The 26,469-nt window shown below is 48.2% G+C and overlaps 2 protein-coding genes across 3 annotated transcripts; both read right to left on the bottom strand.

Annotated features, from left to right (window-relative positions):
• Positions 1-590: 590 nt before the first annotated feature.
• LOC309376605 (uncharacterized protein) lies at positions 591-7,003 on the bottom strand. 2 transcript variants are annotated; one of them, XM_081923061.1, is made up of 5 exons: positions 6,603-7,003; positions 5,887-5,956; positions 3,991-4,131; positions 1,836-1,958; positions 591-957 (listed from the first exon to the last, which is right to left on the bottom strand). In XM_081923061.1, exons 2-5 carry the CDS (start codon positions 5,936-5,938, stop codon positions 848-850), a joined length of 426 nt encoding a protein of 141 aa, XP_081779187.1. In that variant the 5' UTR covers positions 5,939-5,956; positions 6,603-7,003; the 3' UTR covers positions 591-847. The 2 variants fall into 2 exon arrangements, with proteins under 2 accessions (XP_081779187.1, XP_081779186.1); XM_081923060.1 differs by lacking the exon at positions 5,887-5,956 and having other exon boundaries at positions 6,603-6,996.
• A 3,819-nt stretch (positions 7,004-10,822) lies between these two features.
• Positions 10,823-17,677, bottom strand: LOC309375682 (lens fiber membrane intrinsic protein-like). The gene is made up of 4 exons (XM_081921582.1): positions 17,412-17,677; positions 16,324-16,464; positions 13,882-14,004; positions 10,823-11,884 (listed from the first exon to the last, which is right to left on the bottom strand). The coding sequence occupies exons 1-4, from the start codon at positions 17,590-17,592 to the stop codon at positions 11,730-11,732; spliced, it is 600 nt and encodes a 199-aa protein (XP_081777708.1). The 5' UTR covers positions 17,593-17,677; the 3' UTR covers positions 10,823-11,729.
• Positions 17,678-26,469: the final 8,792 nt, after the last annotated feature.

Here is a 26,469-nt window from a genome sequence, read left to right as displayed (position 1 = left end):
ACGGCAGACAAGTAGCCATATATCTTGCATTTGCCTCAACAAGGCACCTTAATTACCAGATCACCTTTTGCCCCTTTTGCCCTGTTGCCCCTACATTCCAAAACAAATGGCTAAAACAGATGGCTCGTGGTTTTAAGTTCTATCTAAACAGAGATCTTACTATTTACCAACTCTTAATTAGTGTTTTTGCAGCTTGATTGTATTCTGTAATATGTAGGGTCAGTGTAACCTTTGCTCCCAGCCTGTATTTCCCTTTTACAACCTTGAGAAACCTGTCTCCTGCTACTACTATAAATCAGGGGGGCCCTTGTCCAGGAGGATAAACAACTGCCAAAGTCCTTAGCCAGCTGGTTTTCTGCCTGGCATGAAACATTTGCAAATCTTTAAGCTCATTTTAAAATACAGGCCTTGACCAGATGCCTCAATGTGGGTACCTGCCCCCATACACATAATCACATCGGATGACAAATTCTGCCACCTGATGCTTTGCAGCCACATTGGGGAGCTTGGACCCTAAGGCCAGCATCAGCAAGGGCTCCCCGAAGTCTCCATAATATGTACATTAATACATGTGTATATTAATAATATGTACATTAATACATGTGTTTAAGAGAGATGCAAAGGAGCTGAAACCTGCTGCGAAGTCTACAAAATTTGGATCTATGAACAGAATGACAGAGAATTCCTATGCATATTTAATTCAGGGAAGAAGAAGAAGAATGCAAGGAGTAAGTAACTTTAAACTTCCAAATCTTCAGTGGCGGTGGCGGTGTGGGGGCGAGAATAAATTGCAAATAATTCTGGATGCATTCCACATCCATGCTGAGAAAGCTCAGCCTTTAACCCCTTACGTTTCCAAGGAATAGCTGCTGTTTGGCATCCCTTGGGGTACAACATTGTCCTCAAGCTGTTCTTCTTCTATTTCTTGGTACACTTGATAAAACAGGATTCCTATAGCTTGTTTGGAGGTTCTAGCAGGGGAGCGCAGCTATCGTATACCCTTGACCGAAGAACGGTACACTCCTTCTATCTGGGATGGTCGTCCTCTTCCACCGAGCGCGCAGCTTCGGGAGGGACGCACATGGAGCGGTGAGGGAGGAAGGGGACACCCGCCTAGCCAGCCAGATCAGCCGAATCAACCCTGGCGATCAATGGGGTGACAGATGTCGCAGCCAGATCGCTGTGGGAGAGAGAGAAATGTTTGTCAGAATGTCAGGATGTCAGGAAAGGGAAAAAATTCCTCCAGTTCCAAAGTTCAGGCAGTAAGCATTTATCCTTATGCCACCAAAATAGCCCTAGGGATGTAAGAAGGCGCCATTTTCCTTCCACCCTGTATTCATCGCATGCAGTATACTTCCTTCTCTGCTGCAGTTCATCTCCCACCGGAAACTATTTTATTCAGTGTGCCCAGTGTGTGGCGAAATACAGTAACTTACATAATATACATATTTGACTATGCCATCATCAGGGGACTGAAAGCTACAGTAGCAGCAGATACAAAATGTATTCCCAGGACTGATTCCCGTTCCAGACACAGGGTGAGTAAGAGAAGCTCACAAGGTCTGGTTCTGTTGCTATTTTTGTCACAATTCTCTAACCACCCTGAACAACCCCTGCATGCAAGAGAGAGGTGTCACTTGACTAGGCGGAACCCCCAAATTTGCAAAAGCTCAGGAGGTAACGGCGTCCAGGGAATGCCTATCTTTTCCTCGCAATGAACAAGAAGGCCCTCTCCAGAAATGCCACCACTTCCAGAAATGCCACCACTTCCATGCCCCTTGCAAGAGATGCAAGTCTAAGTCCCCCACCCCACCCCCAATCTTTGTTTAACTCACCGGCAATGAAGAAAAGCGGAAAGCAAGACCAAGCCATGAAGAAGGACCACCCACGGTATTTCACAGGAACTTGTGGAGTGTATTTCCCAGTATATACAGACATTCCTATCAACGTAGCGATCACTAGGAAGGAGTAAATAGAGGAGTATTCATAATACCCCTTAGTTTACACAGTTGCCCTGCCCCACTCTGTCCCTGTTGGGAAATGCTGACCATTGCCCCGTGTGGCGAGCTGCATCACTGCAGTTTCTCAGTACAGCAGCTGCTGGGCTGACACCTTCCAAGATGGCTACCGATTCCTCCTGGGAAGGAAAGAGTATAAGGAGGCTAAGGGACTCTGCATGAGTGACCAAGTTCTACCTGAGATCTGGTGGGTCAGGTCTTGCTCTTGGGGCTTGGTTTCTAATCTGACGTCTCCTGAATCCTGCCTCGTCCTCTGGTCCTCATTGCTTTTTTGGTTCCTCCTGACTCACTACAGACTGCTGCCCTGTTGTCCTGTCCAGTCAACCAATGATGCAGATATAGGGGAAGTTGGACATTCCAATTGTCATTTGTGGATAAACCAGAAAGGCTTGTTACCAGAAACTTGGGGAAGGTCCGCACAGGTACACTTGGTCAGAGGTGGCACACTTCATAGGTTTGCTTTTAAAGCAGGCAAGTGCCCAAATGACCTGTCCCAAGAGGAAGCTCAACCTGCCCTGGTTTTGCACAAGTCATGGTCCTGGGTGAACCTTCCAGTTGAAAGCAGGAAGTCCAGTGACTCACACCGAGACACAAAAAGACATCTCCCACTGGAAGTGATGGAGTCCAAGCTGATGCTCAGAAAAGGCAACTCATGAGATTGAACCATTGGGATCCTCTTAGAAGTGGCACTGTGTTCTTTGGGCAGGAGGGGTACGATGGCATTGTTCTGAGAGTTGTTCTTGGTTGCCAGCAGCAGCCGCACTTGGGTGTGTGCACAATGGTAGGGCTGCTGCCCCCCACCTTGCCGTCTTCTTACCCTGCTCTTCCCCATTCCAACATTGGGAGCTGCTTGAAGGGAGTCAAGGCCAAAGCAACCAACTATGCAGAAGTGCTGCAAATAATCTTATATGGTGGATGAGTACTTTGGACCCACAGGAGCCTATAATCATTTCCCCCCCCCCCCAATTTTTTTAATGGCACAGGGTGGTTGGTATTCAACTAACATTTACTCAGAGCAGAGCCATAGAAATTACTGGACCTATTTAAAGAAATATTACAGTACGATGAATTCGCAAGCAGGATTTAAACTATGAGCATCAGAAGGATTTAGAGATTATTGTATGATTGTTATAAGAGAGGGGAGACAGGGTGCAGCAAGGGGGAGTAATAAAAAAAACACCATGCGAAATAGGGTGGGAAGTCAACCAAGCAAAAGAAAAAAATATTATGCGTTGGAATGTATATGTGAAATTTTTGGAAATTTATTAAATGTAATTAGAAATACAACTAAAAGCTGAAATTAATGGACCTAGGTTAGTCTTTTATTTATTTAGTTATTTGAATTTATACACTGCTTTGGTGGTGTTGTTTTAAAAAAGTGGTTTACAACTCGGAGTTACAACTCGGGTCTACTCTTGAGTAAAGGTTTGTTGAATACAACCCACAACGGTTCTCACATAATACACCCAAGTTGCTCCACTATCAATCTGGACATTACTGTTTGTGCCAATCTTCAGAGTGTAATTAGTGCTTTAAAAAAGAAGAAAAAGAAGAGCAATAATAACCAGGCATCACAGATTAGGAGATTAGTCATTAGGGTTTTGTTTTGGGATTTTTGCAAGCATTATCAGATTAGGAAAAATTGTTGGAGCCATCCTCCACCCCCAACATGGCAGAAGTATACAACTTGCAATGCTAACATTAAGTATGTAAGACAAGCCAGCTGGATCAGGCCGATGACAAATCCAATTCAGCATCCTGTTCTCATCATGGCCAACTAGATGACAAAACCCACAAATAGGATGTGAGATCAAACAGGCACTTCCATGGTTTCCAGCAACTGGTGTTTAGAAGCAGGTCACCTCCAACAGTGGAGATACAGTTCAGGCCCACCTAGAAACTTCCTGAGCATGACGGGTCAGGAAAGTCAACCCCGAACTGGGCAGAAGGGGACATTCAGTGACTGAAATACCTGGCACGGCGCCATGTTTGTTCATTAACTTGTTCACCCTCTTGCTTTTCTTGCAGATGGAGAGACACATGAAAACAACAACCAGAATGGCTCCATCGGTTGCCCCAAGCACAAGGAATCCTATGACAGTGACATTGTACACTGCAAAAGAGAAACAACAGTAATCATTGTCATCATGTGGCACCAATGCTCTGGAATTTCTTGGGAGAGGGAGTTTGTTTTTGTCCTTCCCTTTTGCAAGGTTAATTTATGAGACTAGTATGCTACAGCATCATGTACATTTAAAGCACTCTTTAAAGCACTTTAACCGTTGTGGCTTCCCCCTACCCCAAAGAATCCTGGGAACTGTAGTTTGTTACGAGTGCTTTAAATGTCTGGTGTGGGTGTGACTACCTTTCATCTCCAGAGTCAATTGCTTCCAGGCATTACCTCTCCCTCCCCTTTTACCAAGGACTGAGCATGTCCTGAAATTAGCCACAGGATTACATTTATCTCACATGAGAAAGGGAGATTCTGCGTTAGCTCAAACCCAGGAAGAAGAGACAGGAGGAGAAGGCTAGAAATTGCTCATGTGCATTTGAGACGAGCTTTATATGCAGGAATTATTAGCAAAGGGTGCTCTGTTTGACATGGAGATGAGATATATAGTGGTACCTCTGGACACACACATCTCCGGTTGTGTATCCTTCAGGATGCGAATGTGGCAAACCCAGAAGTATTTTTCTGAGTTTCTCCACATGCACAGAAGCGCTCTATGCACCATGCACAGAAGCAGCACCTCTGGGGGGGGCACTAGGGGGCGCATCAGAAGATGGCTGACAATAACTTCTCTCTGACCCACACAAGGTAATTTGGAGGCTATGATGGGAGTAATTAGCCTCCCTACCCCCCGGATGGTGGGGGGGGACTGCCTTGCCTGCTGTGCCCTATACCACCCCTGAATTTGTGGGGATGGGGGCACTAGGCACAAAGCCCTCCTGTGGGATTTCGGTGCTCCTGGACACCGTCTCTGATCCGCGCCACTAGCTGCAAGAACTTCAAAAGAAACAATTTGGATGAAGGAATGCACATATTTCAAGGAAGGAGGGGGAGTAAAGACTGCTAACAGAAGAGATCTCTGATAAAACAAGACAAGATTAAATCATGAGAAGATACACCAAGACTCGGTATGGCAAATGACTGATGGGGGAGGAGGAAAAAACTTTCCTTTCTTTCCTTATGTCAGAAATGTCATTTTAAGGACTTAAGCTGTGGATTTAAGGCTGTGTGGAGATACACTTTCGAACCAAAGCATGTTTTAAGAAGAGCGTGGAATGTATAAGAGCTTTGGAATGACGCAGTTAAAAATGCCGTCACCATATTGGGAAGTTCTGTCGGAGGACTTGAATCTGGGAGGAGAAATAGAGAAATAGAGCTGTTTTTATATTGTGGGTGAAACTCCTCAGAGGGACTTAAGAGCGACAGTTTTGCGAGATTAATGATGGAAAGAGCGATGTTATCTATGAAGGCGATGATATATGGAAACCATCTTGATTTGAGGATTGGAAGAACGGAAAAATTCACACAGGATTATTATTGGTGTTTATCAGCTTAAGGAGACTATCAGAAGAGATCATAAAGAAAAAAGAGAAAATATATGAACAAGATGTGATGTGGAAGCAGCAAGATAAGACTGGATAGAATTATGAACTCTGTTTGGACTGATTTGAACTGATTTGGAAATTAACGCAGTAGCAAGAAGATGATCAGAATCCCCCTTCGGATCTTGAAATATGGGTCTCCCCAACAAAATTTAAAATTCGGCTTTGTAATTCGGAATTTATGTGATGTGATTCAATTTGATTTGATTGGCCGGTTAATAAAAATTATTAAAGAAAACAAAAACAGAAGCAGCACCTCTGGTTGCGGATTCCTCAGGATCCGACCAGAGCTCCAGAACGGATTCCATGCACAACTGGAGCTACCACTGTAAATAATAATAATAATAATAATTTATTTGTACCCCGCCCATCTGGCTGGGTTTCCCCAGCCACTTTGGGCAGCTTCCAACAAAGATTAAAAATACATTAAAATGTCACACATTAAAAACTTCCCTGAACAGGGATATAAGATAAGATCTAGATCTAGCTGCTGTTAAAAAACAGAGGAGCAGTGACTGGAAAGAAGAAGAAGAAAAGTTGGCAAACCCATACCCTCTAAGTGTCCCCATTTTCCAAAGATAGTAATCTGATTTACAGAAGCCACCCTAGTTTCTAATTTGATCCTGGAATGTCCTGCTTTACTTTGGACGTCCCTATTTTAATCGGATAAATGTTGGAGGGTATGGAGTTATGTGACCCCCCTCCCGCCACCAAACCAAGAAAATAAGTAACTATACAACCTATAGAAGACATCTGAAGGCAGCCCTGTATAGGAAAGATTTTATATATATATATATTTAATGTTTTATTATGTTTTTATGTATGTTGGAAGCCACCCAGAGTGGCTGGGGCAACCCAGTCTGGTGGGTGGGGTCTCTATTTTCATCAGAGAAATGTCGGAGTGCATGCTGCCCTAGATGGGGGCATTTCATCCAAGGTGTTTGGAGTAATTGTCACCAACCAGCCACTTACCCCAATCTCGCTCCAGGGATACGCAGGTTGATAGGAAACACTGCTTTAAGAGGTCTTCATAAGCAGGTCCGAAAATGGAAGGCCAAACAACCCAGGGCCCAGCAAACATAGCAGTAAGTAGCATCGCTGTGCTGAGTGTTAGAAGACCCAGGCAGCCAAATCTGAGAAAAGGGACTTGCCACATTGCCGGTGGTCTTCTTAAGCTGGATCTTTAGGCGGAAGAACTGCAGAACTAGTCAAAGCTCTTCGGTGCTATCACATAGGAACACCGCAGGCAAGAGTGAGGAAAAGGAACAGGAAGCAGCAAATATATTAATAACAGGGAATATCCCTGGCGTGTGTGATGCAAGCTATCATTAGCTGCGTACAAAGTGCAAAGTTTTTCAAAGTCAGGCATGTGTACAGTCGGCCCATATGGTGCAAAGGAAAGTCATTGGAACGATATGAATTGGGACTCTCCTTCCTGTTCCCTCTTCCTTTCCTGTGTTGGTAGCAGGGCAGAAATAATAATAATAATAATAATAATAATAATAATAATAATAATAATAATAATGTTGTTTAGTCGTTTAGTCGTGTCCGACTCTTTGTGACCCCATGGACCAGAGCACGCCAGGCCCTCCTGTCTTCCACTGCCTCCCGCAGTTTGGTCAGACTCATGCTGGTAGCTTCGAGAACACTGTCCAACCATCTCGTCCTCTGTCGTCCCCTTCTCCTTGTGCCCTCCATCTTTCCCAACTTCAGGGTCTTTTCCAGGGAGTCTTCTCTTCTCATGATGTGGCCAAAGTACTGGAGCCTCAGCTTCACAATCAGTCCTTCCAGTGAGCACTCGGGGCTGATTTCCTTCAGAATGGATGCGTTTGATCTTCTTGCAGTCCATGGGACTCTCAAGAGTCTCCTCCAGCACCATAATTCAAAAGCATAAATTCTTCGGCAATCAGCCTTCTTTATGGTCCAGCCAACAACAACAACAACAACAACAACAACAACAATAATAATAAATTATTAGACATGGTTAACCTCCAGTCCATGAGACAAATTAGACCCGGCAGGAGTGCTAAACTTGACCCACGAGGCTGTTTTCTACAAGCCACCCCCAGCTGCCCCACATGTGTGAGGTCTGGGGCATATAAAAACATGGCCAGAAAGGAACAGCACTGACAGCGATCCCCACTGGGATCTGCTGTGCTAGGGAACCCCATAGTACCGGGGTGGGTGGGAGGCTTGCTGTCAGCTTCAACCTCCTGATCAATGCTAAGAGTGAGCCCGTTCCCAATTTCCACCTGGTATTGTAATATTGGGCACTAGACAGTCAGGTGGTCTGGCTCCCACCTGTCAAAGCAGCTAGCCAGGGATAGGAAGCTCAGGATCCAGCCAGAAAAGTCCCCCCACCCCTTATCACATCTTTATAGCAGAAGGCATCTTGCCAACAAAATGGGCTCCAAGCTGTTTGGCAGCAGGGTTCACGGCCCTTGGATTGCCTAATGTACTGCTCTTGCTTTCTGGCAGTTGTTATCACCTGTTTAATGGTTACGCCCCCCAGTCAGCTTGATACATCACACAAGGGAGAGAGAAGCTGGGAACCCATTGGCCCCACCTGCACACACCTGTCGCTGCAGCCTCTCACGTGTTGGGGGTTGAAAGTCTCCAGCAAAGAGCTGAGCCTTGTTGATAAGACACATGGAAGGTCGAGAACCGAGTGCTGCTGCGTGTGACACATTTTCTCAGGCTGGCATTAACAGCTGTCAATATCTTGTTGACCTTTCACTCATTTATGAAATGGTGTTCCAGGCTGACAAGTACCATTATTCCCTTAGGCCCTTATCTTTTCATTAGACAAATGATGCATACCCTTCAACCGTCCCAATTTCCCCAGGACACTCCCAGAATAACAGAAGCTACCCCAGCTTCTGATTGGAATCCAGGAATGTCGCGATTTTTCCCTCCAGCACAGCCACCGCAGAGAAGAAGAAGAGTTTGGATTTGATATCCCGCTTTATCACTACCCGAAGGAGTCTCAAAGCAGCTAACATTCTCCTTTTCTTCCTCCCCCACAACAAACACTCTGTGAGGTGAGTGGGGCTGAGAGACTTCAGAGAAGTGTGACTAGCCCAAGGTCACCCAGCAGCTGCATGTGGAGGAGCAGGGAAGTGAACCCGGTTCACCAGATTACGAATCTACCGCTCTTAACCACTACACCACACTGGCTCTCACAAGATGAGCCAGCACATGTCCTGAGCTTCTCAATGGCTGCTGTCGCCGGCCTCCTCCAGAACTCTCCTTTTGATTCCACTAGTGCTCATCCCTGGAATATCTAGGGTAAGGTAAAGGTAAAGGTACCCCTGCCCGTACGGGCCAGTCTTGACAGACTCTGGGGTTGTGCGCCCATCTCACTTAAGAGGCCAGGGGCCAGCGCTGTCCGGAGACACTTCCGGGTCACATGGCCAGTGTGACATCGCTGCTCTGGCGAGCCAGAGCTGCACACGGAAACGCCGTTTACCTTCCCGCTGGTAAGCGGTCCCTATTTATCTACTTGCACCCGGAGGTGCTTTCGAACTGCTAGGTTGGCAGGCGCTGGGACCGAGCAGCGGGAGCGCACCCCGCAGCAGGGATTCGAACCGCCGACCTTTCGATCAGCAAGTCCTAGGCGCTGAGGCTTTAACCCACAGCGCCACCTGTGTCCTTACTGGAATATCTAAAGTTATAATAAATACTCTGTCTGAGCATGTGCAGAGTGTGTTCTTCTTACCGCTGACGGGTCATTCTCTGGGATCAGAAGGAAGGGTTTGTCACACTGTGTTAGGGTCTAGCCTCTGCCCTTCCTAAGCTTGGAGCAAATCCACTGCAAAGGATAGTTGGAGATGGGTGATTGGCTCAATGGGTATGGTAAATTCAGCAACTTCTCTTTCAGGTCTATTTCTGAAATTCTTTTGTAATAAGACAGCTGCTTTGAGATCCTGTATTGAATATCCTGGGAGACTGAAGTGTTCTCCTACTGGTTTCTCTGTCTTGTGATTTCTGATGTCAGATTTACGTCCATTTATCCTTTGGTGTAGGGTTTGGCCTGTTTATCCAATATAGAGAGCTGAAGGGCACTGCTGACCTATGATGGCATACACAATGTTGCTGAATTACAAATTATTACCAAACTGAAAACAATGGAGAGACCTGGTCTGAATAGAGATATTGGATTCTATTTTTGGTCATCTGCATACTATCCCTTGCTTTTTCCTGTAGGACTAATTGCAGTCATTAACAGTCGTCAACAGGTTTACCATACCCATTGAGTCAATCACCCATCTCCTACTACCCTTTTGAGAAATACCCCACCCCACCCTCCCACTATATACAAGGGTCTGGTGACTTCTGTTTCAGTGTATCTGAAGAAGTGTGGATGCACACGAATGCTTATACCCAGAACAAACTTAGCTGGTCTATAAGGTGCTACTGGACAATTTTTATTTTATTTTATTTATTTCCAAATCCTGTTAGCTGTGTTTCTTTTGGCAGTAGGGGCAGGATTGCTGCATGTCATACATCACAGAATACAGTTGCTCTATTTGAAGATATCCTCTGTTTTGAAGGCTGACCAGTTCAAGACGGCTTTACATTTAAAGAACACTATTATTGTTATTGTATGGATTTGATTTATTGGCTTCAATTTTTCTTTTTAAAGAACACCATGAAAGGAAAGTGAGGAGGAGGGCTTGAAGCTGCCCACTCACAGTGAGCGCTTTCAACAGTAAATTGAGCAAGTTTACACAGCTCATCTGGTCATTGCCCTCCTCACTGTGGTGAGATATATTGTACAGTGGTGCCCCGCAAGACGAACGCCTCACAAGACGGAAAACCCGCTAGACGAAAGGGTTTTCCGTTTTGGAGGCGCTTCGCAAAATGAATTTCCCTATGGGCTTGTTTTGCAAGATGAAAATGTCTTGCGAGTTCCTGCGGGCTTTTCCCCCCTCCCCCCTTTTTCTAAGCAGCTAAGTTGCTTATCAACTGATCCGCTAAGCTGATAAGCCGCTAAAAGCCGCTAAACCACTAATAGCGCTAATCCGCTAAACTGTCAATGGGCTTGCTTCGCAAGACGAAAAAACGGCTATACGAAGAGCCTCATGGAACGGATTAATTTCGTCTTGCGAGGCACCACTGTATTTCTATTTACTATGTAGTGGATATTTCTCCACTTGCATCTATAGAACACCAGTGCAGTTGTCCCATATTACTTCTGGAACAGTATCAACGTGGTGCAGTGATTGCAATCGTACCACCACTTGCGATGGGGCTGCCCAACCGTCAGGCGGCAGTGGATCCAACCCCCAAGGCAGGTTGCCAGGAACAGATAAGACAATGAAAAGTTCTTATCAATTGCTTTTTATTCAATATTCACAGAGAGAGGATTGGAAATGCTGCCTCTTGGAATAATGGTGTTGTCCTGGGTAAATCTCCCCTCCCCTTCTCTCCCACTTCCTCATTTGTCATCCTTTCTACGGGTGGCACTAAGGGCCCTCTGTCTTCGAGCTCTTTGCTCTCCTACTTTTAAGGCTCGCCGGGTTCTGGGAGATGGTGGGTCTGGAATGCTTTCTAGTGATAACATGTCAACCAACTGCTCCGGCTCTGTCTCCTCCTCGTCTCCCATTATTTCCCAACTTTCCCCCTCATCTTCCTCTGAGCTGTGACCTCCCTCAAACCCCTGTTGTAATTCTGAACTGTCTTCTTCTCTGGAAGGGTCAGGCTGGGGAGGCGGTCTCCACCATTCCTCCTCTACCCTGTCCCTGACATCAAAATACAATTTTTTTTTGGGGGGGGATATACTCAGAATTTTCTCATATTTCATGAGAAGAAATTGATTTACCCCACAGTTGTGTTCATTGTCAATTTCTGAAGGTCCAATAAGTCAATTAAAAGAAGAGTACTCCTGAAATTTTGCTTGTTGCAGCAAGGCTATCCATTGCCAAAACGTGTTGAAATCTACAGGATTTGGGAGTAGACCTGTGGTATAGAAATGTATGGAAGCTGGCTATAGCTTAGAAAATTACTGATAATGTAATAGTACTGAAAGGAAAACGGGAAAATGAATCCCTTTATTCCATCTAGTGGCCACTTATTTTATATATGAACCAAAAGGGTCTATGTGGAAGATATTTCATCAGCCTCATTACTACAAATCTTGTTGTCGTGACCGTTGGTAATTGCTGATACTTCAGTTGGAGGAGATGACTTCTGGAAGATGGAGGTATCTGCATGACCCTGACCGAACAACAAAGGAGAAACCCGAAGGAAAGCTAAAAGAGGAACAAATATTATAAAGACATGAAAACTGGTCACTGGCGAGATTATGTTATGCTTAGTTATCTAGCTACATTTTGTTGCACATTTATGAAAACCAATTAAAATTACTTTTAAAAATGAAAGCATTTATTATTATTTATTAGATTTCTCACACTCCTTTTTACCATACCTTCCACCTCCCTTGCCATGCAATTTTTATACAAATCTGGGCCATGCTTTATTCCTTTTTTGGAAATGCAGACTCTCTTCCCTCCCCCAAAATAAGCAGCTATTGGGGGGCTATTGAATCTGGGACATTTTGCCTACTACACAGCAGGTGTTTCACCGCTGATCTCTCTTCCATTCTTCTAACAGAAAAGAAATCGGCAGCCTCATCCACAGCATATTTACTCCAAAGTAAGCCCAGTTGATGTCAAGTGATATGCTTACCACCATAATCTGTTTCTATCTTTCCCTGTGCTGCCTTTCCCATGACTCCACATAACAAGCAAATAAGAGAAGCAAGTTTGTGTATAGCTGAAGTAGCTGTTGTAGTGCCACACAGAGGATTTGGACTACAACTCCCATCAGACCCAGGCATCATGCCAGACCATCAGGGATGATGGGAGTTGAAGTCCACAACCTATGGAGGCCTCCATGTTGATTCCCCCAGGATATAGCGATTGAGCATCCCAGGAAACAATAGCAGATGCAATGATGGGGGGAGGAACTCTTGTTATTGATTTGAACCGTCTTGAGGGGCTGGGAGCTGGGGGCACTGTCCTACAGTGGTTCTGCTCCTTCCTCCTGGGCCGTGTTCAGAAAGTGGTGGTGGGGGATGAGTGTTCAGACCCCTGGGCTCTCACTTGTGGGGTGCCTCAGGGTTCTGTCCTCTCCCCCATGCTTTTCAACATCTACATGCAGCCACTGGGAGAGATCATCAGGAGGTTTGGGCTGGGTGTTCATCAGTATGCAGATGATACCCAGCTCTACCTCTCTTTTAAATCAGAACCAGTGAGGGCAGTGAAGGTCCTGTGTGAGTGTCTGGAGGCGGTTGGAGGATGGATGGTGGCTAACAGATTGAGGTTGAATCCTGACAAGACAGAAGTACTGTTTCTGGGGGACAGGAGGCGGGCAGGTGTGGAGGATTCCCTGGTCCTGAATGGGGTAACTGTGCCCCTGAAGGACCAGGTGCGCAGCCTGGGAGTCATTTTGGACTCACAGCTGTCCATGGAGGCACAGGTTAAATCTGTGTCCAGGGCAGCTGTTTACCAGCTCCATCTGGTACGTAGGCTGAGACCCTATCTGCCTGCGGACTGTCTCGCCAGAGTGGTGCATGCTCTGGTTATCTCCCGCTTGGACTACTGCAATGCACTCTACGTGGGGCTACCTTTGAAGGTGACTCGGAAACTACAACTAATCCAGAATGCAGCAGCTAGACTGGTGACTGGGAGCGGCCGCCGAGACTATATAACACCGGTCTTGAAAGACCTACATTGGCTCCCAGTATGTTTCCGAGCACAATTCAAAGTGTTGGTGCTGACCTTTAAAGCCCTAAACGGCCTCGGTCCAGTATACCTGAAGGAGCGTCTCCACCCCCATCATTCTGCCCGGACGCTGAGGTCCAGCGCTGAGGGCCTTCTGGAGGTTCCCTCATTGCGAGAAGCAAAGCTACAGGGAACCAGGCAGAGGGCCTTCTCGGTAGTGGCGCCCACCCTGTGGAACGCCCTTCCAGCAGATGTCAAAGCGATAAACAACTACCTGACATTCAGAAGACATCTTAAGGCAGCCCTGTTCAGGGAAGTTTTTAACGTGTGATTTTACTGTATTTTTGGTTTTTATGGAAGCCGCCCAGAGTGGCTGGGGAGGCCCAGCCAGATGGGCGGGGTATAAATAATAAATTATTATTATTATTATTATTATTATTATTATTATTATTATTATTATTATTATTATTATCAGAATGGAAGCAAACCTCAGTCTCCTGGATATTTCTGCTAGTCGCACTCACCAGCAACAAGGTAGAGGGAGAAGCTACACCAGGCCAAGATGAAGGACCACCCACGGTATTCCAGAGGTGTACTCCGAGTGTATTTCCCTGTGTACACACTCATTCCAATCAACGTAGTAACCACTAGGAACGAGCAAACGGAAGCATGTCAATAGTGACTCTTTCCAGAGTCAGCTGTCAGATGCACTGTTACCTACCACACCCCCACTACCTCACTCTGTTGAGCCAATCTCACCTGAAAAGCTGGGTAGAAATATTTAGCAGACTCCTATAAACTTTTCTGCTTAGGGAAGCCTACCCAGGCATGTCAATGTGCATTTTGATCTGTGGTTCTAGCTTAGAAGGTATTCTTATGGCTGTTGATATTATTCACTTGGGTCTTTTGATCAATTTGTTTTTAAGAGTGTAACTGAGCTATACTGAGCCTAATGGGCTCATCGTAGAATTTTTGAATTGGAAAGGACCCCAAGAACCATTTAGTCCAAACTCCTGCAATGCAGGAATCTCAACTAAAGCCATCCAACCTCTGCTTAAAATCCTCCAGGGAATGAGAGTCCACAACTTCCCAAGGGAGTCTGTTCCACCGTCAAACACCTGTTACTGCCCCCCAAATTTAAATTAGCGAAACTAGAAGATACTTGACTTCCCAAATGCCACACACAGCTAATCTCGAAATACCAAAACAGCGACGGGCTTTCACTTTGTCAGGCCCTCCCTTCAGCAGTTCAGGAAAGCCACTATAGGAAGATACCACATGAGGAGAGGAAATGCCCCTGTGGCTCTTGGCAGCCAGAAATAATGGAGCATGCCCTTCTTCATTGCCAGTATTATATGGACATTTAAACTAGGTTTATCCAACCCATTTTATATAAATTTCCTGGGCATTCAGAACAGCACAACTTCTCCCTATTACTACAGGACAAGACCCTAGAAGTCACATTGTGCTGGTCCTGGGGGCTACCAAGAGGCGAGGTCCGAGTCCAGTCCAAAGTCAATGGTGTGGTATGGAGGCTGTCCATCAAAGCTGCAGCTGGGTCCAAGGCAAGGAGTCCGGTGGGGTCAGGAACTCTGGCAGAAGAGCAGGACAGGGTGCAGGCAGGAACAGACTAGCGACCACGTTGCTCCCGCAACCTGGGACTGGGTCTGACTGCCTTTTATCTGTCCCGAGGCATAGGGTGGCCCCGGTCCGCAGGTGACTCGCCTCTCTTGGCCTGGAGGCGAGCACTCCTCCAGTGGGAACGTAGTTCATTCTGCCTCTCTGCCCTGAGCCTCTGCAGCTCAGGAGAGGCTGGAGGGTTACCAGATCCAGAGGCAACCTCCTCTTCCCCTGACAGGGCTGAGAGTGGGGCACCTGCAGGCAATGGGCCCTCCATCACCTCAGGGGCCAGAGCAGACTCAGCTGGTGCCTGCACCTGAGGATCCAGCACAGGTGAGGACCCTTCAGGCTCACGCCCCAGCCCCAGCTCAGCTACTCCTGTGCAGGCTGGGAATTCCTCAGGTTCAGCGTCTGAGTCTGAATCCCAGCCCATCACACACATATTTAGTCACCAGATTTTGTGCTGCCATGATAGATGATAGATAAACTTTATTCACATTAGCCAATGCCCATAGCAACATAAAACAAGCAATATATACAATTAAAAAGACAACAATGGGTAAAATGGCAATCAAATGACCATGATTATCGTTCAGATAGTAGTCCTTAATCTCATTGCACCCTCAATAAACCTAGGAACCTTTGCTGTTGTCTGATCATTTTGATCTGATGAAAGAAAGAACAATGTAGCTGCAGATGGGCAGCCTGGGGTGGTAAGTAAGAGTGGGGTGATGATCTCATTCCTCAGATCTTTACAAAGGGGACAGGACAGGAGAACATGAGCCACTGTTTCCAGATTGCCATGACAGATATCTGATGAAGAATGGTCTATGCTACAACTCAGTCCTAAACTGAAGGCCCATATTGTAAGACCCGCACTTCTGAAGCCAACGCCATATAGCTGTGTTGACTGATCTTTTAATTTTTCTTATCAGTTTTTACTCACTCATTATCTATGCTTAATTAAGTATTCTATGTATATGTTTTAATCTATGTATGGTTCTCGCTCCCATTTATTTAATAATTATTTGCTTAGATTCATACTGTTATGCTATTTATTTAGATGTTTTTCTTATGCTGGTCTATGACTGTAATAAAGTAAATTCATTCATTCACTCTTACTGTCAGAAAGTTTTTCCTGGTGTTTAGCTGGAATCTCCTTTCTTGTAACTTGAAGCCATTGGTTTGGGTCCTGCACTCCAGTGCAGGGCAAAACAGGAACAATTTTATGGATCTGGTTTGAGCTTAGTGACTCTTAAGTATCATATTCTTGATACTTAAAGACCCATGGCTATATTAAAAGAATCGGAGTAGTTGGAGCGGGGGGTGTTCTGTATCTGCAATACCTGACAGGAAAGTTGAGTTGAAGGTAGCTCTTCGTATCTGCTCCTTCTTTCCACACACCCACAAGAGTGGAGAAAGAAGGTTGCACAAGAATCCAGAAAATGTTCCCACGTTCAGGAATCCTAAAACAAACACTTTGTACGCTGCAAAAGAGAAGCAACAGTGAATTAGTAATACTGGAAAATCAGATATGCTTGCCTTCTACCATTACCCCCTGTGTAGCGAAATCTCTGTATATGGATATGTATTTGGTATTGTTATAACTTTTGTTGTTGTTTAGTTGTTTAGTCGTGTCCAACTCTTCAGGACTCAATGGACCAGAGCACACCAGGCAGTCCTGTTTTCCACTGCCTCCCACAGTTTCGTCAGACTCATGCTGGTAGCTTCAAGAACACTGTCCAACCATCTCGTCCTCTGTCGTCCCCTTCTCCTTGTGCCCTCCATCTTTCCCAACATCAGGGTCTTTCCCAGGGAGTCTTCTCTTCTTATGATGTGGCCAAAGTATTGGAGCCTCAGCTTCAGGATCTGTCCTTCCAGTGAGTACTCGGGGCTGATTTCCTTCAGAATGGATAGGTTTGATCTTCTTGTAGTCGATGGGACCCTCAAGAGTCTCCTCCAGCACCATAATTCAAAATAATAATTTATTATTTATACCCCACATATCTGGCTGGGTTTCCCTGTGGCTCTCCAGATAGGAACCCGTGGCTCTCCAGATGTTGATGGGCCACAACTCTCATCATCCCTGATCGTTGGCCATGCTGGCTGGAGTCCACAACATCTGGAGGGCCAGAGGGTCGCTACATCTCAGTTAACAAGCAATGTCTTTTTCACAGGCTAGAGATAAGCATTATGGACTCTGGATGCATATAGATTAAGCTGCTGTCAAAAGCACAGGAACAGTATCTGGTACAGGGTTGGAGGTGGCAGGGTGGCAGGTGGAGGTGAGGTGAGGTGGGTGCCACCTCTTCGCTTCTGCACCCAAGGTGGGCACCTTGCCTTGCCTCATCAGTGAGCCAGCCCTGATCTGATAACAACACCCCACCCATATCCGTCGAGAGTTTAGCATACTGGCCACCAGAGAAAGACTCACCCCAATCTCGATTCAGGCTCATACATTTCTCTGCTATACAGAAGTTCCAGAGCCCTTCATAGTAATAGCCGAATAGAGTGGGCTGAATAACCCAGTTAGTGGTACACACGGAAGCAATTAGCATTGTGGAGCCAAGCAAGCAGCAGCCCAGACTGCCGAGCAGGAGAAGGATCTGCCACATTGCTGGAGGTCTCTGGAAGCTGAGCTGGGCTCTGGAGCAAAGCTCTTCGATGCAAATGCATCATTACAGATGGACCACACCCCTTGCGAACAAGCAGCCATTACCTTGGTGCAAAGTGCAAGTTTTTCATTAACCAGACTAAGGAGAAATGGCAAAGTGGGTATGCAATGTGAAATTCTGCATGATGTCAGAATCAGGCCTTTAGTGAGTGGCCCCATACCCTTTGAAAATCCCCTTACACATCAGAGAGACACCTTCTCTATTGCCCTTTCAGCAAACTTCTCTTTCAGCAACCTTTCCAAAAGGAGACATTTATTTCTGTTTGTTTCTTTCTGGGTGTGGATTGATGTACATGCCGCTGTTGTGTATATATATATATATATATATGCAGGTTTTGGTGTCCTCGGGTGTCTTCCCGTGTAAAAGTTGGGGTGTCTAGGCGACGTTTCGACGAGGTCTCACTCGTCATCTTCAGGCTGGTGCTTTCGGCTTCTTGTTACTGGAACAGAGCAGGATCTCAGTGTTTGAGTTCCTATAAATACTGTTGAGGGGGTGTGGTGTATAGCCTCCAATGTTCTGGGCAGAGGGGAAGTTCCCAGGCTAGTGTGCCTTTTCTTCTTTTGTTCCTTAATTACTTGAGGGATATCTTGAGTGATTTCTTGAGTGATATCCTGAGTACCACTTAGGTGGGTCATTAGGTGTGGATTAGTTGCTAAAGTCTTTGTGTCTTGACCTCTTGAACTTTGTGAAGAGTTTTTCTGAGAAGATGGCTGTACTGCACTTAGTTGTGCTCTGGCTTGGCTTCGTGTATAGGGGCGAGCTGTGGTTTTGTGGCTTGTGTCAGCCAGATCTGTGTTATATATACTGTCAGCCAGATCTGTGTTATATACTGTTGTTATATATATAAAATTGTTTTTATGTATGAAATTGTTTTAAGTGTAACTGTTTTATGTAGGCTTTATTATACTGTAAATCGCTTATGGGTGCCCAATAGGAAGTGATTCGAAAATGGAACGGATAAGCATGTGTGTTATTCCCATTTGCGGGGGAAGGGGTTGGAAAACAGCATCACAAAATTCAGAGACCTGTGAATTTCAGAGGACAGCGACATATATTTATTATTTATCTGTTTAGAACTGATGTACCCCTCAAAAAGGCTCGCAGAGTGGCTTACATACAATCGATTAAAACAAATTAGTTATAGTCTAAGCTCCAGCCTCCCAACAAAAAACACCAGGGCACACAAGGAGAACAGAAGAGGGAGGGAGGAGGAAAAAGTCAAACCCAGGCACCAATTTCTAAACAGCTGCTCTTATAATCCCCAGCTGGCACAGTTCAGGGGTAAGGAGGTACCTGACGCAGCTGGTCTTTCAGCAAAGCCGATGGAAGGAGCCCTGCTTCCTGCTTCTTCCGCTGGGACAGCCTGATGGAGCTGGATGGAAGGTGCGAATCAGGGATGCTTGCATGAAAGTGTGAACCAAACCATATTACTGTCCCGTCCCTACATGTCACTGAAAACTAAAGCCCCCACACTCTTCCCCAAAGGGTTTTCTTTCTGACATAGTGTTGTGCATGTCTTCCCTGACTGCATTTCTGCCCATCCTGAAGCCATTGCAGTGCAAAAGCCTTTCTCCAGAGAAAGGCCCAGTCTCCATTGTACATTTAAAGCAGTATCATAACACTTTACACTCATCTGGCTTCCTCCAGATAATTCTGGGATCTCTGCTTTGTTAAGGGTTCTGAGAGTTGTTAGGAGACCTATATTATTCCACTGGCAGAGCTACAATTTGCAGAGTCCACTGGGAAGAGGGAACCTTGGAGCTAAAATCCAGGCAACCGCCGCTGCTGCTGCCCCTTTTCTCTTTTGTTGTTCATGTTGTTATCCTATTAAAAGGTACCTTAAGTAGTTTCTGTATAAAAATGGGTTATATCGACTTGATCTTATTGTGAACCTTCCCCACCCTATGGCCTGTGCAAAGGGTGGTGTCAGAGCCACCCGTCTGGTCCCAGCTCACAAGAGACCCAACTCCAATCCGGTTTATTTACAGAAAATCTTTATTGAAGATCATGGTTGCGTTTACACTCCAACTTTGTGACTCTACGTCTGTACCGTTAGATCGCTGAAGTACCCTCTGAATCTGTCCCGCCTCTGCACCAATTTAAGAGGCTTGTGCTGGACCACCTCTTCCTCTCCTTCCTTTTCCGCAGGGTCTTCCTGCCCCCCTGGGTTCCCCCTCGCCGGGACTCGCCCGAGGCTGAATCCTCTGACGCCTCCGCCCCCCTCCTTCTCGCTTTGGGGCCGGGCTCCTCCCCAGGGCTCTCCTCACTTCCGCGCGCCTCTACCTTTGAACTTGGCGCGCGTACGTTGCTTCTGACCTTTCTCTCGACCGCTACACTGCTCCCGGTGCTACTCTCCACCCCTTCCGGCTGAGCGTCCTGCTCCGATCTTCTCCCCCTGTCTCCTTCACGCTCTGCTCCCTCTGACACCCTGGTAACTCCACCCCCTTCACTCCGTTCCGGCTGAGAAGCTGGCTCCTGTGTCCTACTCCTACTGAGGCTTCTCCCTTCGCCCCCCTGTTCCTCCCTGCTTCCCCCTTGGCCCCCCTTTGGTCTGACCAGGGGGGCTCCCTTCTGGGAGTCTTCTGACTCACTGGACAAACTCATGGACGACCTTTGGTCATCGTCATCCTCCTCCTCATCTCTCTGGGATTCTTCCCCCTCGCTCTCTGTCTCCTCCCCCATCTGCTCTTCTCTCCCTGAAACCCTGACATCCATCCCCCCCTCGAAGCCCCCCCTTCCCCCCTCCCGCTCGTCGGGTGCAGGTCGTGGAAGCTGCGGCTCTTCGGGGGTAGATTCGGGATACAGGTCGTCTACTTCAATTTCCTCTGCTGGCAGTTCTGTGTATGTGCATTCGAACCCGGGTTCTTCACCCAACGCGGTCTCAGTCTCTTCACCCATTGCTACTTCCTCTGGTGCTGCCCGCCAAGGACCCATCATCCACCTCTTACGCCATTCCTCCTCTGGTTGCTCCTCCCACCAATAAGGGGTTTTCGTGTCCACTCCCGAACACGATCCCCTGGGCGGGCTTGATTCTGGTGTTCTTTCCTCGGGGGAAGAGAAACCCCTGAACGTGCTATCTGACAATGTGGGCGTGAAAAGCCAGTCATCAAAGTACTCAGCTGGCATGGGTCTATGTGGGAAAAGTGCATGGAACTCATCTTTCAAAAGGGGTTCGTCTAACGCGTAGCCTGGCACCCAACTATTGGCAGTGGCTGGGGTGCCCTCTCTGGCGAGAAAGTATTCAACTCCCTCTTCCCCCCATCTCGAGTCCAGTATCTCTGTGACCTCGTTGAGTGGTTCGGCCCTAGGCGACCCCCCCCTCTTGGGTGACTCTTTGCGTGGGTCTGGTACTGTTCCTGACTCTTGAAACCTGTGTGGGGCTTTGTAGGGAGTGAGCACCGACCTATGAAAGACCGGGTGCACTCTGGAGCCTTCTGGAAGGGCCAGGCGAAATGCTACAGGATTGATCCTAGCCTCAACCTGGTATGGTCCTAGCTGCCTGTGTTCTAGCTTCTTCTTGGCTAACGATCTGGCTGGCATCGCTTGGGCCGCTAACCATACCCAATCCCCCACCTGGATGTCCTCTCCCTCCCTTCTGTGCTTGTCCGCCTGCACCTTATAGGCCTGTTTGGCCAGCTCCAAATGTCTCCGCAGCTCCTCGTGCACCTCTTGCAACTCTGCTGCGAACTGGTCGGCCTCTTGAGGCACCTCCCCTCCCGGTGCCATAAGCCTCGGAAAGGTTCTGGGATGACGGCCATTGTTCGCGAAGAACGGCGTCACCCCCGTCGATGCGTGCTTCGTGTTGTTGTAGGCAAACTCAGCCATCGGCAGGTAGTCCACCCACGCTGCGGGTCGCTGATTGGCGTAACACCTCAGGTACTGCTGCATGATCGCGTTGACCCTCTCTGCTTGGCCGTTGGTCTGTGGATGTCTCGCCGACGCTAGGTTGATCTTGACATGCAGGATACCCAGAAGCTTCTGCCAGAAGTTGGAAACAAATTGGCGCCCCCTGTCGGACAGGACGGACTGCGGTAGTCCATGCACTCTGAACACGTGGTCGATGAAGAGTTTGGCGGTCTGTTCTGCCGTCGCCACCTTGGCACAAGGAATGAAGTGCGCCATCTTGGTGAACAAGTCCACAACCACCAGTACCGCCGTCTTGCCCCTGGAGCTGGGTAGGTCAGTAACAAAGTCCAGTGCTACCCTCTCCCACGGCTGCTGTGGCGTTTCCAGCGGTTCCAACAATCCCGCCGGCTTCTGGTGTACTGGTTTGGATCTTTGACAGGTGTCACACCTGGCGACGTAATCCGCCACCTCTCCCCGCATCTGGGGCCACCAAAAGTCCCTGGCCACTAATTCTAGTGTCTTCTCCTTGCCGAAGTGGCCCGCACTGGGAGCATCGTGCAATTGCTGCAGAACCTTTGCGCGCAGTTTGTCGTTAGGCACGTAAAGGGCACCCTTGCGAGTTAAGAGTCGGTCCCGCAACTGGAACTCATCGCCGCTTTGCGACCCGTTGCGTAGCTCCTCCATCTTGGACTGTGCAAACTGATCCGCTTGCAACGCGCGTCGCACTGCGTCCAGGTCGACTGTGATGGCAGCGCACGCCCACGCCTGCGGTGCGAAAATGTGCTTCGCTGCAATTGGTGTCGTCTCCTCCAGGTATTGCGGTTTCCTGGATAGTGCGTCCGCTATAACATTTGAGTCCCCCGGGATGTATTCTATTTTGAAGTCGAAATCCGCAAAGAATTCTGCCCAGTGCATGTGTCTTTGGGTCTGCAGCTTTGCCGTTCGCCAATACTCTAAGTTCTTGTGATCCGTGCGGACCTGCACTGTGTGCTTGGCTCCTATGAGGAAGTGCCGCCACGCTTTGAAAGCTGCATGAATGGCCAACAGCTCCCTGTCCCATATGGTGTAGTTCCGCTCCGTCTTGCTGAGCTTCCGGGAGTAGAAGGCGCCCGGCCTCCAATTGCCGTGCGGATCCTCCTGCAGAAGGACGGCTCCCACCGCTCTGTCTGACGCGTCGGTTTCCACCCGCATGGGCCTGCCGGGATTCACGTGTAGTAGCTGCTCCTCGGAGGCGAAGAGGCTTTTAAGCTTCCGAAAAGAGCGCTCTGCCTGTTCCGTCCAAGCGAACTTCTTCTTCTTGGAACTGAGGGTGTCCGTGATTGCTGCCGTCTCCTTTGCAAAACCTCTGATGAATTTGCGATAAAAATTGGCAAATCCGATGAATCTCTGGACCTCCTTCCGATTGCGTGGGCTTTTCCAGTCCAACACCGCTTGGACCTTGACTCTATCCATAGCCAGCCCTTCGTCGGACAGCTTGTAGCCAAGGAAGTCCACCTCCGTCACATCAAACTGGCATTTCTCCAGCTTGGCGTACAGCCTGTGCTCCTTCAACCTCTGTAGGACTTCCTTTACATCCTTCTCGTGAGCTTCCGGCGATTCCGAGAAGATCAGGATGTCGTCGAGAAAACATACACACTTCTTGTAGAGGAGTCCCGCCAACACGTGATGCATAAATGCTTGGAAAACGTGGCTGCCATTTTGGAGACCGAACGGCATAACTCTGTATTCATACGTGCCTAGAGGCGTGAACATAGCAGTCTTCCACTCATCGCCCTTCCGGATGCGGATGAGATTGTACGCTCCACGCAAATCCAACTTGGTGAAGATCTTACCCTTCCTAACGGTCGCTAGGAGGTCGTCAATCCTGGGCATGGGGAAGGCCTTGGGCTTAGTCAGCCTGTTGATGAACCGGTAGTCCACAACCAATCTTTTTTGGGGCGTGTCCTTCTTCTTCACAAAGAAAACAGACCTGCCTCCCACTGCTTTGGATTCCCGGATGAACCCACGCTGCAGATTATGCTCTATGAAGTCCCTGAGCTCTTGCATCTCGTCCTCAGACATGGAATACAGCTTTGCAGTTGGCAGCTGCGCCCCCGGCACCAGGTCGATCGCACAGTCGTAAGGCCTGTGAGGCGGCAACTGGTCAGCTTCTTTCTCGCAGAAAACCTCCAAGAATCCTTTGTACTTGTGAGGCACTGCCTGCACCATGCCCAGTTGCAGCTGCTGCTCGGCCCCCTCCTCCTGATTGGTTTGGATGCAATGCTGAGCACAATACGATGAGCAGAAGGTGATTTGCCGCTGGTACCACGCTACAGCGGGACTATGCCTCTCCAGCCAACTCATGCCCAACACAATGGGTGTGTCTGACAGGTGGGTGACATTGAAGCTAATGACTTCTCGATGATTTCCAATCTGCATCACCATGGGAGGCGTCTGCTGCACAACTTGCCCTCCCAGCAGTTTTCTGCCGTCCACTGTGACCACATTCAGAGGCGTCGTTGCAGGCAGGAGTGCTATGCTATGCTGCTTGACAAATTGTATCCCCACAAAATCCGCATTGCTTCCCGAATCGATCGTGATGGGAACCTCCAGGGATTGTCCATTTGGCAGCTGAAGGGTTGCAGTGAGTTGCACTGCTGGCTTGGGTGGTAAAGGGTCTGTGCGGTGCAAGGATGCTGGGGACTGTTCTACAGATCCGCCTGGCTGAGCCCCAGTAGCTCCGCTTCCAGCCAGGCACTGTCGTTTCCCTGAGGCTGCTCTCTGTGCACCACTTCCGCTGCCACTGTTGCCAGAGCTGCAGTGTGCTTTTGGAGCCTCTGGGGGCACTCTTTGGCCATATGCTGTGCACTGTCACAGATGTAACATTTCCTGGTCCCTCTAGGAGGCTTCGCCTTCACTGCACCGGAAACAGGGGCTCTGGATGGTGTCTGAGCCCTAGCACCACCAATTTCCATCGGCTCTTCTCCTTGCCTCCCCAAGGGCGAAGGGTGCGTCCGGCTGAAGTCCCTGGGGACAAAAGGGGGGGTTCTCGCTGGTGCACGCGCCTGGGGTCCCTCCCCCTCGTGCCACGGACGCCCCTCATGCCGTATTCCAATAGCCAAAGCCCGTTGCACTAGGTCTTCTAGGGTCTGGGGTCTATCTCCCCTGGCGATCTCATCCTTGACGGGGGGGCTAAGACCTTCCCAGAAAAGATCTCTGGCGGGTTTACTATCCTTCTCCCAGCCCAACGCAGTTAGTAATGCAAAGAATTTAGAATGATATTGACGTACAGTGGCTTTGCCTTGCCGCAGTCCGTGCATCTGCTTGCGAGCAATATCCACATCCACAGAGGACTGGAAACAAGCATCCATCGCTTTAATAAACTCATCAGAATCGCGGCGGGCAGGGCCATCTTCGCGCCACAAATTGCGCAGCCAAGTCCTGGCCTCCCCATGCAGATGCGAAATTATGAACCCCACTCTCTCCTCCTCATCTTTAAAATCATGACGGAGCAAATGCAGTGCATACACGACGTCTGCCCTGAAGTTAGGGTAGTCTTCTAGGTTGCCATTAAAGTGCGTAACTAGGGCGCCCCCCCCGCCGTCCAAGTGCAACGCCCTCCGATCTGGACCCCGGAACCCCTGCCCTGCTTGCCTGCTCCCACCTTGTTCGCAGGTCCTGGCAAGTCTTGTCCAGTTCGTCATTCTTCTTCTGCGATGCAATGACTGCAGCTGTGAGTTCGGTAACCTGATTCCTCAGCGTAAGCAGCTGTTCCTCCGTGCTCATGGCTGCTCCCGTTGGTGAGCTTTGCAAAAAAAAATTTTTTGCGTTCTGTGGAGGGTACTTACTGTCAGAGCCACCCGTCTGGTCCCAGCTCACAAGAGACCCAACTCCAATCCGGTTTATTTACAGAAAGTCTTTATTGAAGATCATGGTTGCGTTTACACTCCAACTTTGTGACTCTACGTCTGTACCGTTAGATCGCTGAAGTACCCTCTGAATCTGTCCCGCCTCTGCACCAATTTAAGAGGCTTGTGCTGGACCACCTCTTCCTCTCCTTCCTTTTCCGCAGGGTCTTCCTGCCCCCCTGGGTTCCCCCTCGCCGGGACTCGCCCGAGGCTGAATCCTCTGACGCCTCCGCCCCCCTCCTTCTCGCTTTGGGGCCGGGCTCCTCCCCAGGGCTCTCCTCACTTCCGCGCGCCTCTACCTTTGAACTTGGCGCGCGTACGTTGCTTCTGACCTTTCTCTCGACCGCTACACTGCTCCCGGTGCTACTCTCCACCCCTTCCGGCTGAGCGTCCTGCTCCGATCTTCTCCCCCTGTCTCCTTCACGCTCTGCTCCCTCTGACACCCTGGTAACTCCACCCCCTTCACTCCGTTCCGGCTGAGAAGCTGGCTCCTGTGTCCTACTCCTACTGAGGCTTCTCCCTTCGCCCCCCTGTTCCTCCCTGCTTCCCCCTTGGCCCCCCTTTGGTCTGACCAGGGGGGCTCCCTTCTGGGAGTCTTCTGACTCACTGGACAAACTCATGGACGACCTTTGGTCATCGTCATCCTCCTCCTCATCTCTCTGGGATTCTTCCCCCTCGCTCTCTGTCTCCTCCCCCATCTGCTCTTCTCTCCCTGAAACCCTGACAGGTGGGCATATTAGATCAGATAAACAAACAAACAAGCAAATAAGCAAACACATTATATTTTTAATGCGTACACTACAAGCCATCATCAGGCTCTGCTGCAAAATGTGGAGTAGAAAGACCTTAAATGAAATAATTCAGTTTATTTTTCACAGTGTTTTAATTAACACAAACATGTATGCTGGTAGATAGCGCAGCTGTCCTGGAAGCCACAAATAATCAAAAGGGACTCAATGTGTGTACACCATATTCTCCAAAATATAATGGTAGAGGATTCTCAGTGGCTTTATTCCACCTTGGAAACAGCACCGAGTAATTTGGAATGCCACAAATCTCCAGGGAAATTCAGATGCGGATGCTG

This window comes from Podarcis melisellensis (genome assembly GCF_964234715.1).
Source record: "Podarcis melisellensis genome assembly, chromosome: 8".
Taxonomy (NCBI): Eukaryota; Metazoa; Chordata; class Lepidosauria; order Squamata; family Lacertidae; genus Podarcis; species Podarcis melisellensis.
This window is presented reverse-complemented; position numbering and strand designations above follow the sequence as displayed.

Bases quoted from the DNA above. Each gene is read 5' to 3' on its own strand.
- LOC309376605 (XM_081923060.1), bottom strand. From the start codon at position 6,786: ATGTGGCAAGTCCCTTTTCTCAGATTTGGCTGCCTGGGTCTTCTAACA. The intron at 1,959-3,990 runs GTATTTCAGTCA...ACTCCTTCCTAG, and splicing joins CAAACATGGCGCCGTGCCAG to TGATCGCTACGTTGATAGGA. The intron at 958-1,835 runs GTGAGTTAAACA...CCTCCAAACAAG, and splicing joins TCCGCTTTTCTTCATTGCCG to CTATAGGAATCCTGTTTTAT.
- LOC309375682 (XM_081921582.1), bottom strand. From the start codon at position 17,592: ATGTGGCAGATCCTTCTCCTGCTCGGCAGTCTGGGCTGCTGCTTGCTT. The intron at 16,465-17,411 runs GTGAGTCTTTCT...TCTCTTTTGCAG, and splicing joins GAGCCTGAATCGAGATTGGG to CGTACAAAGTGTTTGTTTTA. The intron at 11,885-13,881 runs GTGAGTGCGACT...TTCCTCTTTTAG, and splicing joins CTCCCTCTACCTTGTTGCTG to CTTTCCTTCGGGTTTCTCCT.